The 14,891-nt window shown below is 38.8% G+C and overlaps 1 protein-coding gene across 1 annotated transcript; it reads left to right on the forward strand.

Annotated features, from left to right (window-relative positions):
• The first annotated feature begins 9,966 nt into the window (after positions 1-9,966).
• On the forward strand, positions 9,967-13,745 carry LOC101308652 (mitogen-activated protein kinase homolog NTF6-like). The gene is made up of 6 exons (XM_004294644.1): positions 9,967-10,582; positions 11,004-11,133; positions 11,401-11,538; positions 12,348-12,680; positions 12,863-13,046; positions 13,145-13,745. Exons 1-6 carry the CDS (start codon positions 10,446-10,448, stop codon positions 13,318-13,320), a joined length of 1,098 nt encoding a protein of 365 aa, XP_004294692.1. The 5' UTR covers positions 9,967-10,445; the 3' UTR covers positions 13,321-13,745.
• The last annotated feature ends 1,146 nt before the right edge of the window (positions 13,746-14,891 follow it).

Here is a 14,891-nt window from a genome sequence, read left to right on the forward strand (position 1 = left end):
AGAAATAACGTTTCGCCTACTTATACTTCGAATTTGGGGCTGAAAATTTGATAGGAGGAGCAGCTCTGGATGGGGAAGCTGCTATCAAAATTTCAGGTTGATCGGAGTAAGGGAAGGTGGTGAACCGATGGTCAGTAGCGGCGGCGGTCTGGAATCTTCCGGCGGCTTGTTCGGAGACTTTCCTGCCGGTTCTCAGGGTGAGACCGGCGGCGTTGGATCCGGGGCGAAGAGAGCTTTCTGGGGATATAAAATTCCGGCGGAGGGCAGTCGGAATTTTGGTCGGAAATCAGGAAAAACAAGGCTGCCCGATTTTAGGGTTTTGGTTTTTTAGGGTTTAGAAAAAAATGGTGGGCTATTGGCTCTAGGGTTAGAACAAAGTGCATGATAACGTGATGAAGGATTAATGGTAGGGACAAAGAGATAGCAAGAGAGTCATCATCTTATTCATTGATAGGAGCCCTTTATATAGGGAATTACACAATACCAATATGGTAAGGATATGAATACATAGATCTAGTCTAACTACATATCCTATTGGCATAAGGCCAAGGCACACATAGAGAATATCCTAAAACAGTATTCTTGATATTACTTGGAATACGACCATTTTTACGAAAATAACAATAATTTTATCTATAGTGATAACGAATATTGTAAATATTAATAATCAGGCTTATATTATCTAAAGTCGTTAATCTTGTAAAATAGTTATTTTCTATGTAATTATGGTCATTTTCTAAGTAAATTACACCATTCATGATATTTTTACTACAAATACCACATTTAACGTATTTAGTGGTAATTACAGTGGTAAACTAAGTAATTACAACATTTATGACCCTCATTACAAGTTTTTGAACAATTCACGTATGACATAATTAAAAGGTTCTTAAAATTGTAATTTTTTTACACATGTCACAATATTACTGGATGACATGTTTACCTGTACAACAGGTAGTTCATTTTTATATATTATTTTAAAATAGTTAATGCATGGTATGCATCAACTCATCCTAGCCTTCCTCGGTTTATATTGGTTTAAATAGAGTTGCCTTGTGAGATGAGACTCTAAGTGAGCTAGTCTATATATAAAAGGGTCTTTGCACAAGCTCATTTAACGTCTTCAAGTTTCACACTCACAGTGAATGACAAACTGGAGAATTGTACATAAGACTTACTTTGCTTAATGGCTCTTAATGGCTCTCAACATGAACAATCAGACTTACTTTGCTTAATGGCTCAACATGAACAATCAAGGTTGGTATCTCTATCCTTAGAATACTATGATACTTATGTGTTCTTGTCAATATTTGCTGAAACATGGAATAATATGTTTATATCTTTATATGGTTTTCAATTCAATAGGAAAAAATTAGGGGAGGTATTAGTTGGACCTCCTCCGGCCACTTAAAAGACCTGCCATCCCATTACGATATCTTGTGGATTATTTTTGTTTTTGTACAAATTTTCCATACTCGAAGTAATTGATCGGATTCATTCCCTGTCAAAATTGGATTCTAGATATCTTATAAGTAAACTTCTGAAGATTGACCGCAAGAGTACTACAGCTGGACTTCAAATCGTTCAATGAATTAACAGCTAGCTCTGAGTTGCCTACTCAGTTGAGAAGAAGACTTGGTCGTCATTATGTTAAAATGGGCATGCATGCTTGCAAAACTTTCTTAGAAATTTTCTCCAGACTTTGCCAAAAAAAATAAAAAATATTCTACCACAATCATCATCTTCATAATATTATCTCCAGGTGCTGCAATGGCTACACCTACTAGAAGCTAATTCAGGGATCCAATTTTTCTAGATGCATAGGCATCTTCTTTGCAATGAAATTCCTTTTCCTCCGATAATCAGAAATTCTAACTTGCAATTTGCAAATGTGCGAGTGTGACACCGTTTGAAAAATTTATACTTGATAGAAATATAACAATTGCCCACGTTTTACAATTAAAACAAAATACTCAACCACTACACAAGTCAAGTAGAATGTTCCATGTCCTAACAACAAACATGCGTATCTTGTACACAAAAGCAAAGCATAGTTCAGAGTTGAGACAATCAAAATACAGTCAATGACAAGACTACTGTAGCAATCTTCTTCCCTAAGGAAGCTCTTCTATAAAGGAAGGGAATCATTTCGAATCACAATTCACTTTACAAGCACATCTCACTTTCTCTCTTCCATTGAAGTAGCTAGTCCTCTAGTTCTCTCTGTTTTCCTCTGTTCTAAGCCCCAAGAAGATCATCGAGAGCTCAAACACGAAGATTATGGAGGGCCCGAGTTCATCAAATCGTTCTCCAAATCAACTCCTCCCTCCTCCCAAGAGGGGAGAGATCAAGAAGAAGATTTTCAAGGGCTTATTCAGTGCATTGGGTTCGAAGTTGGGCGGGTTTGCTCGCAAGCCGCGGAGAGAAGATGGAGGTTTCTTCAGCTCCAACCCTCAAACCCCAGCTGAAACCCCAAGTGGTTATTCCTCCGACGATCAACTTGATCACTCATGAGTCATGACGCCCCAGTTCGCTCATTTCATGTCCTTGTGAATTTGTGATGATTTCAGATTACTAGATGTAATTATATTTTTCATTGCTCATTTTATTTAATCTTTGTGTTTATGGGTGGGCTGAAGGATTATTTGATTGCAGAAGAATTTATTATGTAAGTTGATTGGTTCAGTTTGGAATGAAATTGATTTATTCCCTTCGTGCTTGAACATAAGTTCGATCTTCCGAGTTTTAAGGCTGACGAGGTTTGGTTCCCTGATTGAATGTCTAACTGTGAGAGGTGCTTGCATGAGGTTTAGCCGTTTAGGTGGAGGAGACATGGTAATTTTTATTTAGCAGCAAAGCTTTACAGAATCATTTGCTCTGCTTTTACTCTCCAGACACTTAATTTTGCTTTCTATAAGTCATTTTGATTTGGCTGTGTCTAGCGAGGTAGGGTCCATCAAGTGGATGTGGAACGTAGTAGATGTAGTCTTCTGTAGTGATGTGCGCTTAGCCTTCTATTTCGAATCAAGTGATTAAGGACATAGAGAACACAAACTCTGTCTTCGAGTTCTTCCGTTTCGCCTTGCAGACAAGGACTAACGATAGCGATCTTAGTGTCACCAATCGATACTCGTCGTTAGGACGAGCAAAACAATCACTAGAAAGGCTTCATAAAACTTTTCTGCTAAAGATGGTTCCTTGGCATTTGGTTTCAACGATGAGTTGAAGGTTATATTTGTGTTGTTGTATGAGAGATTGTGTTGTGTAAACCGAATCCTCGAACCCCCTTATGTAGAGGCAAATTCACTTAGTTATCGATAAGAATTTGGTCTTTGCTACATAGTTGGTTTCTTCTACTTAAGTTGCAAAAGGTTTCATTTTCCCTAACAACCACGTAACTGGTGACGCGATTCCAATCACGTAAGTAGACTTCGCTTAGGCCATGGGTATTTGCCTTTGCATATCAAAGACTTTTATTAGTCTTTTGACGCGAAGACAAATAGATCACTCCTTATTAAACACGAACCTGGAAGACGTTGCTCCTATTAGGCGAAGTAAACCTTATTTTTTAGGGCTACGGATACTGGCCCAAATGATGCCCAGTACTTTATCAAAATAGTACCTGACCCAATTTCTGATTGGGCTCAAACATTTCCCCTTTGGCCTTAAGCTTGGCCCATTTAGCAACGGCCAAGCAAAGAGGCCTTATTGCGTACATTTCGTCTGTTTTGTAATTCAAAAACGATTGATGTTTCAAAATCTCATCATGCCGTTTCGTTATCATGACCTTGTTAAGTGAAAAGACACCTCTTCACTTATCTTTTTTAAGCAAACCGAGCGCGATTTCCCATCCATCTTCCTCCCCACTGTTTCCTTCCCTCTGCTAGCAAACCATACCAGAAAACTCACTTCCCAGAAAAACTATGGCCCCTAAACCAGACATCTAAGACCCTAACCTCTTTCCTCAAGCCGCTCAAGCCTGGGCTTCCAGGTTCGCGTCCTTGTTCGAAGTGAACCCGCCTCGAGATGCCAACATCTGGTTTCAGGAGAATGGAGAAGTAGTACTAGGTCAGAATCCCACGAGCCCAATCTCTAAAGTGGTGTTGAACAACTACCGACATTGTTCGCCGCCCAATCCTGGCCTACCGCCACGAACCAAGCAACTTCAACACTTGGAGCCAACAAGCCCAATCGCACATTGGTATTCACGTCGGGGAATGAATGTGTAATACCCCGGAAATTTGATATTAGTTTCTAATGTTATTTTGGAAATTTTTAAGTAAGAGTTGTATGATTTTGTGGTTTAGTGAGTGGACTGGAAGTAGTCGAGTTTTTATTTCCGTGGAAATGCTTTATTTTGAAGGGTCAAGAGTTGACTTTTTAATCTATTGGGTTTCTCGGAAAACTTTCTTCACGAAAGTTGTAGAGCACGACGATACGAGTTCGTAGACATGTGGCACGCGTCAAATGGACTTCGTATGAGGAAGTTATGGTAAGCGGAAGTTCGTGGCTTTACGGGATTTTCGGGTTAAATAAGGAAAGTGTTAGGGTTTCCATTCATTTTTTCCGGAACCCATTTCCTTCCCTCTTTCTTCTCCCTCGCGCCTCACCCTCACTACCCGAGTTTTCCAGCCGACCCGACCCGGACTCGGTCAACCCGACCCGATGTTTCCGGCCAACTCCGGCGGACTCAGACGGCGGCACCGGTCGGAAACTCTTCCTCTCCTCGGCGTGATCCTCCCTGTGTAGGTGGGTGAGGACGTCTCGACCCGGATTTGAGAGAATCGAACGCCACAGAGCGGGTGACGGACCCGACTTCGACCCGACGACTTTCCTTTCTTCCTATTAGAGTTGCTCTGAACCTATAAATGGTTGGATATGAGATTTGTTTAAATTAGTAAATTTTTGGGTGGTGTTGTGATTTGGAGAGCACGAAGGCTCCAGGAGTTTAAGGTTGGATTTAAATTTTCAAAAGTGTTTGCAGGTATTATTAGGAAGGGTTGTCCATTTTCAAGGGAGGTTATGCCGAATTTTCAATAAATTTTCCTTGGAGGTGGTCCCTGTAGGATTTACTTCGGGTTTCAGGGTGAAATTCGGGGTGGGTCTTGACAGTTGGTATCAGAGCATTAGGTTATTCGATTCCTTTCTCTTTTTAGTACTACCTCATATTCTTAGTCACACTTAGTGTCTATAGAGTGATGGTCCGACCGCGGCGGATCTATTAGCACTATATGCTTTAGACACTATGTGTTGATTAGGTTTGTGATGTAGTTATTCTTGTCTTATTTATGGACAATATTGTGTCATAAATGTTTATATCTTCAAGACTATGCCTCCGTACGCCGACCTCTTGGGTAATCATTATGCTTTGAGTAATGAAAAGGTGTGTGGATTATGTCTTTTCCCAAGGGTTATCAAGTTGATATCTTAAATTTGTTAAAAGTTCAATTGCGAGTTGAGAACTCCAGTTGGGAACTCATATGCGTAGTAGCATTCCTTTCAGTTGACCAATGATTGGTTGGGTTATGATTAAGATGTTAGGGTGAACATCTTGTGTGAATCTATAGTAGGGAAACGTTTGATTCGATGCATGTCTTGGAGTGTCCTATTTATGGTGGGCAAGTATGGAGTTGTAGTAATCCAGTGGAAGATCTTAGCATCGAGTTATGTGGTTTCTGGGAGCAAAGAGTTAGAAGAAAAGTTCGAAGTAGTGACGTATTTCTATAGATGTAAAGGTTAGTTGAAGTGATGTGGTGAGGTACCCATAGTAATTCAAAGAGGTACCTATGCGAGTTGTTGATGACTCTAATTTTGGGCTAATTAGTCACCGGGGATTTGTGGCTAATAAAAAGGCTATCAATTTAGAGAAGTCTCGATTGATGACCAAATTTCCAACTGCTTTGTCCGCAGCGAAAGTCAGTTGGGATTTTTGTGGTTAATGCTTGTTATGGTGGCGCATGTTCTGGCCATACAGCTCTAATTAAGGATATGTTCTTATCCTTGGAATGATCATATTAAAGAGTAAAATCAAAGCATTTTGGAGAAGGAGGTTCATAGCAGTCGATGAATATTAAGATTTTTGATGACTTTCGTCTAAAAGATGAATTAGTTGAAGTTAGTTGAGATGTTCAACATATTGACTCCAAGATTAAAATTCTTTGGATTGTTGGCCTTACAAAAGTCATTGGTCAATGCGTTTTAACAATTTGTTGTTGTGCCGCAGTTGGAGAATTTTAGAAATTGATTGGTGGCACTAAATGTTTTGAGTTTCAAGCAAGTTTGGAATTATGGAGTGAGTTGTCGGTTATATTATTTTAATCGTGGGGCCAGTATGGATTCTTTCGGAATTCTAAGTGTTGAAGTTTAGTTTCCAGATTTGTTGAGTGTTTGGGAAGAGGATAAATTTAAATGGAATTGGAAAGTAATGGTGGAGTGAGAGCGGGATGGTTGTGGTCGCTTCAGTTTTACGACAACACCTAGTGAATTTATTACGTGTTGTCATGGGTATTTTATAGCAGTTGTGTGGAGTTGGTGGAAGTGGTAGCATTGGAATAAAACCCACTGGATCATGGAGCAAGAGTGCTTGGGTGTCCAAAGTAATTTTTAAGCAGTGTTGTTTCGGGTGGTTGATATAAGTCTTTTGCGATCGAAGTTGGTTTATTGACATCACTTTGTTAGCATTTGGTGACTAGCTACGACACAACAATGGAAGGATCTGTTCTCACCTTATTTTTAATTTGGTGAAGTGGATCAAAGTTTTAGTTGTGGTGTGTTGGAAGTGTATAAATTATTTCTGCTGTAGTTTTGGGTAGCATCCTCAGAGCTTGAAATTTTTGAGTGCGAATTTTTTCAAATTCTTCGATTTGAAGGTTAGAGATTGTGGTTAGTTTGTCGAATTTTTTTTTTTGTTTTTTGAGGCAAATCATAAATTGGTTGTTGCGTCGTAGACATGGATCAGGGGTAAATCCAGTCGTGATTCCAAGTGAGCTGGAGTTTAATTAAGTGATGAATTTTGGAGCCGTAAGTCCTATCTGGTAGTCTGAGAGTCGCATAGTAATGTTGATTAGATGGTTTGTGTCGTTATAGGTATGTTGTAGCCTTATGGAAGAGGGTTTTCCCCTGTTGACTCAAAAAGCTTCTAGAGTCAAGTTTATTAAGAGTTTTAGTATGGCAAATAGTAGATTTATAGATAGGTTGATCAACGTCTCTTCTCGGGATCGTTTTGTGGTGGGACCACTCATTGATCCAAGTTTGATTTGGGAGGTCTTCGCTTTTTGGTTGTGCATTCATCCATTGGTGTCGGGATGATTAGTTGAGGTTTCTAGTGCGATTTTGAAACGGGTTCTAGCGGATATCGGAGATATGTGGAGCTTTTGAGCTCGAAGTTAGAGGACTTGTTTTTCGTGTGTTTTTAGTTATTTCTTTTGGAACTTGAGCTGAGTTTAGCCATGAGTTTTGTTTCTTGCTTGAATTCATAGTTTTCGTTGGTTGGTGAACCACAAAGTGTAGTAGTGGGTCTTGTATAAAAATTTATCTTTGCATTTGATAGTTGCATGTTACTGCAAGCTCGGTTATCAGAGAATCTTTTTGGTGGGAAGCCTTGGCGCCTGGAAGATGTAGGCTTAGACCTAATTTGTGAGTGGACCTTTGTTTTAATTGAAAAGCATGCGATGAATTATTTTGTTGATCATTTATTTCTTCTGATGAGACTTATTGATTTCTCGGCTATTTGGCAATATTTTCTCCTTTGGAAAGATCCCGAAAATGAGATTTTCGGTGGATATGTTTATCGAATGTTATGAGTATAGTATGTATATAAATGCTAGCTAGCCATACGTGCTTGGTCCGTCATAATGAGGTAAAATACCATTATGGCATGACGTGAGTGTTAGACAGAACCGTCATAGCCTTATATGAAAACTACTTTCTTTCCTGGTTTATTTAGGTTTTCATATGGGGAGTCCACACGTATATATACCCCGTCCTCTTAGGTCATAATGAGGAAAAATTCTTTTATGGCGCGACGTGAGCGTTAGACGCAAGCGTCGTAGCCTTATATGAATTTCTATTTTTCTAATTTGTTCATAGAATTCATACAAGGAATCTGACGAGTGTAAATACATACACATATATGTTTATATATAGTTTAGCCTGAGAGGCTCCATTTTATTTGAGTTGGTGACTAGCCGGAGCTAGTCGTGAAATTGCCAGTTTATGAATTGAGCGCTTTTGAGCGGTCGCATGCAGTATAATTTCTTTGGAAATTAAATCGGGAAAGCATAAAGATTTATTTCTTTTTAAATTTATTTTTGTCCACTCACTCTAACGTGTTCAAATGTTTTCCCCTGGGCATTTCGTTTTAAAAATGCCCAACTTGCAGGTTAGCTTAGTTGAGGTCGGGCGTACATGGAAATGAGGCATAGTCATCATATAGCTTCCGCTTGTTAATTTATTTTGTTTCCTTTCTCCCTATTAGAGTTGCTCTGAACCTATAAATGGTTGGATATGAGATTTGTTTAGATTAGTAAATTTTTGGGTGGTGTTGTGATTTGGGGAGCACGAAGGCTCCAAGAGTTTAAGGTTGGATTTAAATTTTCAGAAGTGTTTACAGGTATTATTAGGAAGGGTTGTCCATTTTCAAGGGAGGTTATGCTGAATTTTCGGTAAATTTTCTTTGGAGGTGGTCCTCATAGGATTTACTTCGGGTTTCAGGGTGAAATTCGAGATGGGTCTTGACAATCTCGCCTGGTGGAGATCAATCACCGACAACTTTGGCGAGCAGACGACGAAGTAGCATTCGCTGCCATCTTCGCTCCACTATATGACACCATTTGGGACGTTGATCAGGTTGTCATCGACAGGCAGCGTGGTCACAAACCAAGCCTGCCAGGGAAGGTCCTGAACCAGTAACAACTGCACCTCGCCAACCCAGTTTCGCTACTCCCCTCCGAGCAGTTTCCGTAACCATCCGCGAACCACCTAAATTGTACACCCCAACCACATGTTACCGAGGTAATCTTTCATTTACTTATTTCCGCATCTCTTTGCCTTTTCATTTGTTCAATTCTAACTTCTGTCTGTTTTTTTGATGCAGCAAAGACAGCCCCGTCATAACCCGACATGAGACGCTCGCGACGGTGCTGCTAACAAAGGCAGAGGAAGATGAAACAGACTCCGACCAAGATAGACCCCTTCGCATACGAGTTCTAAATGTAAAACATAAACTTTCTTTAACATTACTTCGCCATATACAAAAATCAAGCGAACTTTAACACGTGTTGCTGACTTCTGACAGCCAAAGCTCACGAAAACAGCCCTATAATGACGACGTTGATGACGAAGATGAAGATGAGGAGCGATTCGAGAAAGAGCACGGCCTGATAAGCAACCTTGCTTGGTTTAACAACATTCTACTTCACCACATTCCTAAGCCTAACCTTTTCGTCCATAGATTCATCAGAGCAGCAGTCGGCCTAAGTTGCACATGGTCAAGGAAGATGCGCGCATCGCTGATGTAACTACTAAAGAGTTTATTCCTAATTAATAAAAAATGATTTAGCTAGCTTAAAAACAAACAAACAAGCAAATAAACGTTATGAGCTTTTAAAAGTTTGTATGAACTTGATCTTTATACGAACTTGGAGTAGTGTGCGGTCATGTTACCTCTTGGTGAGTTGGCTTCTCTCAGCTTATCAATTACATCAGAATGATCGGATGTAGGTGGTTCTTGAGTTAGGGTTTAGTTTATGTGGTGGCAGCCGATGGCTTCATGCTCGAGCTAGGGTTCGGCTGCCTGCCAATTTGGGCCTTATTGGATCAAACATTTCTTTGATAGAATTTGGGCATGTTGTTGGTATTCTTTTTGGGCCGTCAAAGCATTTCTTTCATCACCATTTTTTTTATATCCTAAATGCATAATAATGTGTTACAATATTGTGAGTCTAACTCACGAACTCTCACTTACGTAAGAAAAGACTTATGACATTAGATCAAACAGTGTACTTAGTTTCGTCACTACCTCTAGACTGCAGCTGCTGCAAAAACTGAAAACTGAAACTGGAATGCTTTATTTCTTCTTCTTTTTCCGTTGAGAAAACCAAAATGACCAATCAACGCTTGACTCCCACACTGGCACCCTTAATAAACACTTAATTCGATTTTTCCCTAATTCAAATTTCAAAGTTGAAACTTCAAACCCAAAAAGAAGCCAAAAAGCAAAGCAGACTAGCAAAGGAAGCACTAGTCTCTGGTGTGGCTGTCAATCAAGCTGTGGTGCCAAATGGGCCCCCTATAAACCCTTTCCCCCCTCACGGCTTTCAGGCGGCCACTGCTTCACTTTATCCATTTCTACCCCTCTTTCCCCCCTCTCTCAGAGACCAACAAAGCTTTTAAGCTTTGAAAGCTTTGACCTTTTCTTGTCATTCTTGATTCTGATTCATACAGACATGGAGAATAAGATAGTTGAAGCTAAACAGCCTCCTGGGTATGTTCAGTACAACCTTCTGGGTAATCTTTTTCAGGTTTCTGACAAGTATGTCCCTCCCATCAGCCCAGTTGGCCGCGGCGCCTACGGTATTGTTTGGTAAATTCTTCTTCTCTTTCTCTCTCTGTAATGTGTTTTTGTGTCTGGACTTTTCTGGGTCAGAAATGGTATGCCAAATGAAAAGCTCATCTTGAATTGAAATGGGTAGGCTTTAGTTTTGCTTGAGTTGGGTTTTGATTTTGTGGGTGATGTCAAACTAGGGAATATGGGAATCAAAACTAAATACCCTTTACTTCATTATTCAGTTCTGTACTTATCAGTTCTGGTTATGGAAATTCGGTAAGTCATTTTCTATAATAGTATCAATCATAAATGAGAGTTCTTGCTGACACAACAGTGTTCAAATTGTTTGTGGAGATGGCTGATTCAAGCATTGCTTCTCACTGGTTTGATGAAAATTGAGAGATTTTTGGGTGAATGAATATGTGTTTGTTTATATGGTGATGTTTACTTGTGACAGCTGCGCAACAAACTCTGAGACAAAAGAAGAGGTTGCAATCAAGAAGATTGGGAATGCATTTGACAATAGGATCGATGCCAAGAGGACGCTCCGAGAGATAAAGCTCCTTTCCCATATGGATCATGACAATGTAAAGTCTAAACCTTTTGCTTTCACTTTCACATATCATCTGGTGTTACTCCTTCGCCTAAGTTGGAAATATCCAGTTATGGCATATTACTATATGATTACTTACAGACCTGCTGAATGCTTTCCTTTTTAAGTGTTTGGTGGATGTTATTCATCATATGACTAAAAGAAAATTATTTAAGGATGTGTTGTTAAGGATAGCTGCAGTTGCCTCTTAGATTTATTGCTATGAATAACAAATTATATAATATTTTTTATGGTTTTGCAGATTGTCAAAATTAAGGACATCATAAGGCCACCAGATAAGGAGAACTTCAATGATGTTTACATTGTGTATGAATTGATGGATACTGACCTGAATCAGATAATAAGCTCCAGCCAGCCTTTGACTGATGATCACTGTCAGGTAAGTACAGTGTTCTTATATTGTGCAAGTTTTTCAGAAAGGATGTCATGTCTAGTCACTAGTCACGTAATGTCAAGGCAAAGCTTTGATTTTATGAGGTTGATGTATCTTCATTACTCAGAAACAGCTACTTGCCTCTTGAAATAGTGACCGCTCTTGCTTAAATATGGTTGATACTCTTTATATATACAATCAAAGAGATTATGGGTGTATTGAATGAGAGGAACCAATCTAGCTTTTGTAGGCTATTCTGGTGGGTTAATATGAAATTAAAATGTGGTATGCTTTATTTAAGACCACCGTATGACCACGATGTGTGATGTTGATGAAATCTTCATTGCAACAACTCCTCATCTCATGCAACTACACAATCACTGTTGCTTGAATATGATTAATATTGTTTATATGTATAATCAGGAGACTTCTCTGTTTATTAAATTGAGAGAATACCTAGCTTGTAGGCTCTGTTGCTGAATATGACATTTACATGTGAATGATCCACCAGAGGGCCTTGATGTTTGCCATTTATGAAACCATCTTGTGAATAGTGCTTTGTTTATATAAATGTAAATTTATATGCAAAGATAGCCTCCTATGCAGGTAGAACAAATGTCTGATCTGTTATGATTCCTTTGGTTAATTGGTAATCAAAACTTCTTGCTTCTGTCTAGTTCTTTCGCTTCTGATACTATGTAGACTGCCAGCAGCATATGTGGTCAAGATGTCATATGAACTGTATAACCTTGTAAAACTATGATGAGATCAAAGCTGAGATCACTTAAAGTTTAACATATAATGTTTTTTGGCAGTACTTTCTGTATCAGTTGCTGCGGGGATTGAAGTACATACACTCTGCACATGTTTTGCACCGTGATCTGAAACCAAGCAATCTGCTTCTCAATGCTAATTGTGATCTTAAGATTTGTGACTTTGGGCTTGCAAGAACTACATCAGAGACAGATTTCATGACAGAATATGTTGTCACTCGTTGGTATCGAGCCCCAGAATTACTACTCAACTGTTCTGAATACACTGCAGCAATAGATATTTGGTCAGTGGGATGCATTTTCATGGAGATTCTGATAAGGGAACCGTTATTTCCTGGTAAAGACTACGTACAGCAGTTGAGTCTCATAACTGAGGTATTCTCTTTATGGCAATTGTTCAATTTGGTAGATGTGATGTAGCATATTGACCGCATTTTTATACGTTATTATTTAGGAGAAATGTCAGAACTAGTTAGAAAATTCAAAGATTATGCTTTTAAATTTATCATTTTGATAAGCAAGTTTTTCAATTTTTTATTTTTTTATTTTTTAAACAGCTACTAGGTTCACCGGAAGATTCAAACCTTGGCTTCCTGAGAAGTGAAAATGCTAAGAAATATGTTAAGCAGCTCCCACATGTCCCAAAGCAACCCTTTGCGCAGAAGTTCCCAAATGTCTCACCAGTGGCAATTGATCTTGCAGAAAAAATGCTAGTTTTTGATCCAAGCAAACGTATAACTGGTAAGTCTCTTAACCATTTAGTGATGTTTGGTCTTCCATTTTCTCATTCAGTTTCAATGTACTAAGTGTGTTTTTCTCATATGCAAATGTATGGAAAGTTGAGGAAGCATTGAATCATCCATATCTATCGAGTCTTCATGCGATCAACGAGGAGCCCATTTGCCCATCTCCTTTCATCTTTGATTTTGAGCAGGCATCCCTGGATGAAGAAGACATAAAGGAGCTCGTATGGAGGGAGTCTCTGAACTTCAACCCAGATAATATGCAGGAATAAATTTTGTTGATTTGTAGTGGTTTTCTGTTGTTTCTTTGACCATTATCAACAGCATCATGCTTGTGTGATTCCTTTAGTAAATGTATTTATTATATAAGAGGAGATTCTGATTACGCCGGTCAGGAATGAGTAGGGAGATGGGTTCTCCCTCATGTTGAGAAGATGAAAGAGCAGTTCAACAAGATTGGTATATTATGCAGCTTTGCTTCTTTCATTACAGTCGGAACAATGACAATGTAAACAGTTGAGGGTTGGTGTTGTGCATATATCCCTCCGAGAAGGCTTTTTTCTCATTTGCTTTTTGAAATTTAAAAACGAAAAATAAGAACTATAGTTTCTTTTATGAGTATTGTCCTTGTATAATATTGTAAGATTCATGTTATCAAAATCAAATAAAATTAGATAATTTTGTTGTGTTCTTTTCTAAAATAGAATGTAAAAACAACTATATATTATAATATTATGGGAGAGCTTCAAGACATGTATAATTGTATATTGGAACAAGGTGGTCGTTATAACCTCTCGCTTTATGCTATAATCCCCCTCCGGAAATTATGAACCGTTGAATGACCTTATTATAATATTGTGGGAGAGCTTCAACGATTTTGCATATGCAGATCATCGTACATGGCAAAAGCCGACTCAATAATTGGAAAATCTCCATGTTCATAAAATTGTCGACTCTCAAAAACTGCCGTAAGCTTTGACAAACCACATAAATTCTCTTCTTTCAATACCCCAAACACAGCTATACATATCACCACAGCTATTCATAAGAGACGGTGGATCCATCTCCGTGGCTACTAGAGCCCAATTCTCTTCTTTCAATAGCTCAAACACAGCTATACATATCACCACAGCTATATTCATAAGGGACGGCTCTTGGGCTACTAGAGCCCAATTCTCTTCTTTCAATAGCCCAAACACAACTATGCTATTCAGAAGGGACAGCGTATCCATCCATTGGGCTACTAGAGCCCCAAAGAAGATTTCTAGAATGCACCACACGTACAAACGAGTTTGTTAATGCTTTTCTTTACCTGTTACTGGTATTGTAAGAGTTTTTCTAGTCATTACTCTATTACCTTTTCTTAATTTCTTCCTTTACAAATATTTATTGTCTTTTCTTTCTTCCTCTCTTTTCTTTCTTTGATGGGTTTGTGACAGGGGCGGATCCAGGAATCGTAATCGGGTGGGACTTGGATTTTTAGTAGGAAAATATTTTTGATGGTGCTAGAGAAATTTATAGATTGAAAATAAAGATAAACCTAGTCATAAAAGATAGTGGGCCTTTACCACTCCAATGTTTGTTTAATTCATAAAACACTTTAGACGTAACAAAAAAAAAACTAAATAAGCATTTCAATAAGACCGACAACCTCGCGTCCTCACTGATGCTGCATGACAAGGGTATGGCAAGGAAGAAAAGAAGACAACAGACAACATAAACGTATATCTTTTTTGAGAAGATAGAGAAACTTATCTCTTTCTTTAACAAAAATGAAATTAAGTTGTACGTTAGGTCACTTGGATCACGTCAATGCTAGCTAGGACTTGAGTTAGACTATCCC

Source organism: Fragaria vesca, linkage group LG3 (assembly GCF_000184155.1).
Source record: "Fragaria vesca subsp. vesca linkage group LG3, FraVesHawaii_1.0, whole genome shotgun sequence".
NCBI classification, from domain to species: Eukaryota; Viridiplantae; Streptophyta; class Magnoliopsida; order Rosales; family Rosaceae; genus Fragaria; species Fragaria vesca.

Coding starts and splice junctions, on each gene's coding strand:
- LOC101308652 (XM_004294644.1), top strand. CDS start 10,446: ATGGAGAATAAGATAGTTGAAGCTAAACAGCCTCCTGGGTATGTTCAG. Junction 11,134..11,400: donor CCCATATGGATCATGACAAT/GTAAAGTCTAAA, acceptor ATGGTTTTGCAG/ATTGTCAAAATTAAGGACAT. Junction 11,539..12,347: donor TGACTGATGATCACTGTCAG/GTAAGTACAGTG, acceptor GTTTTTTGGCAG/TACTTTCTGTATCAGTTGCT.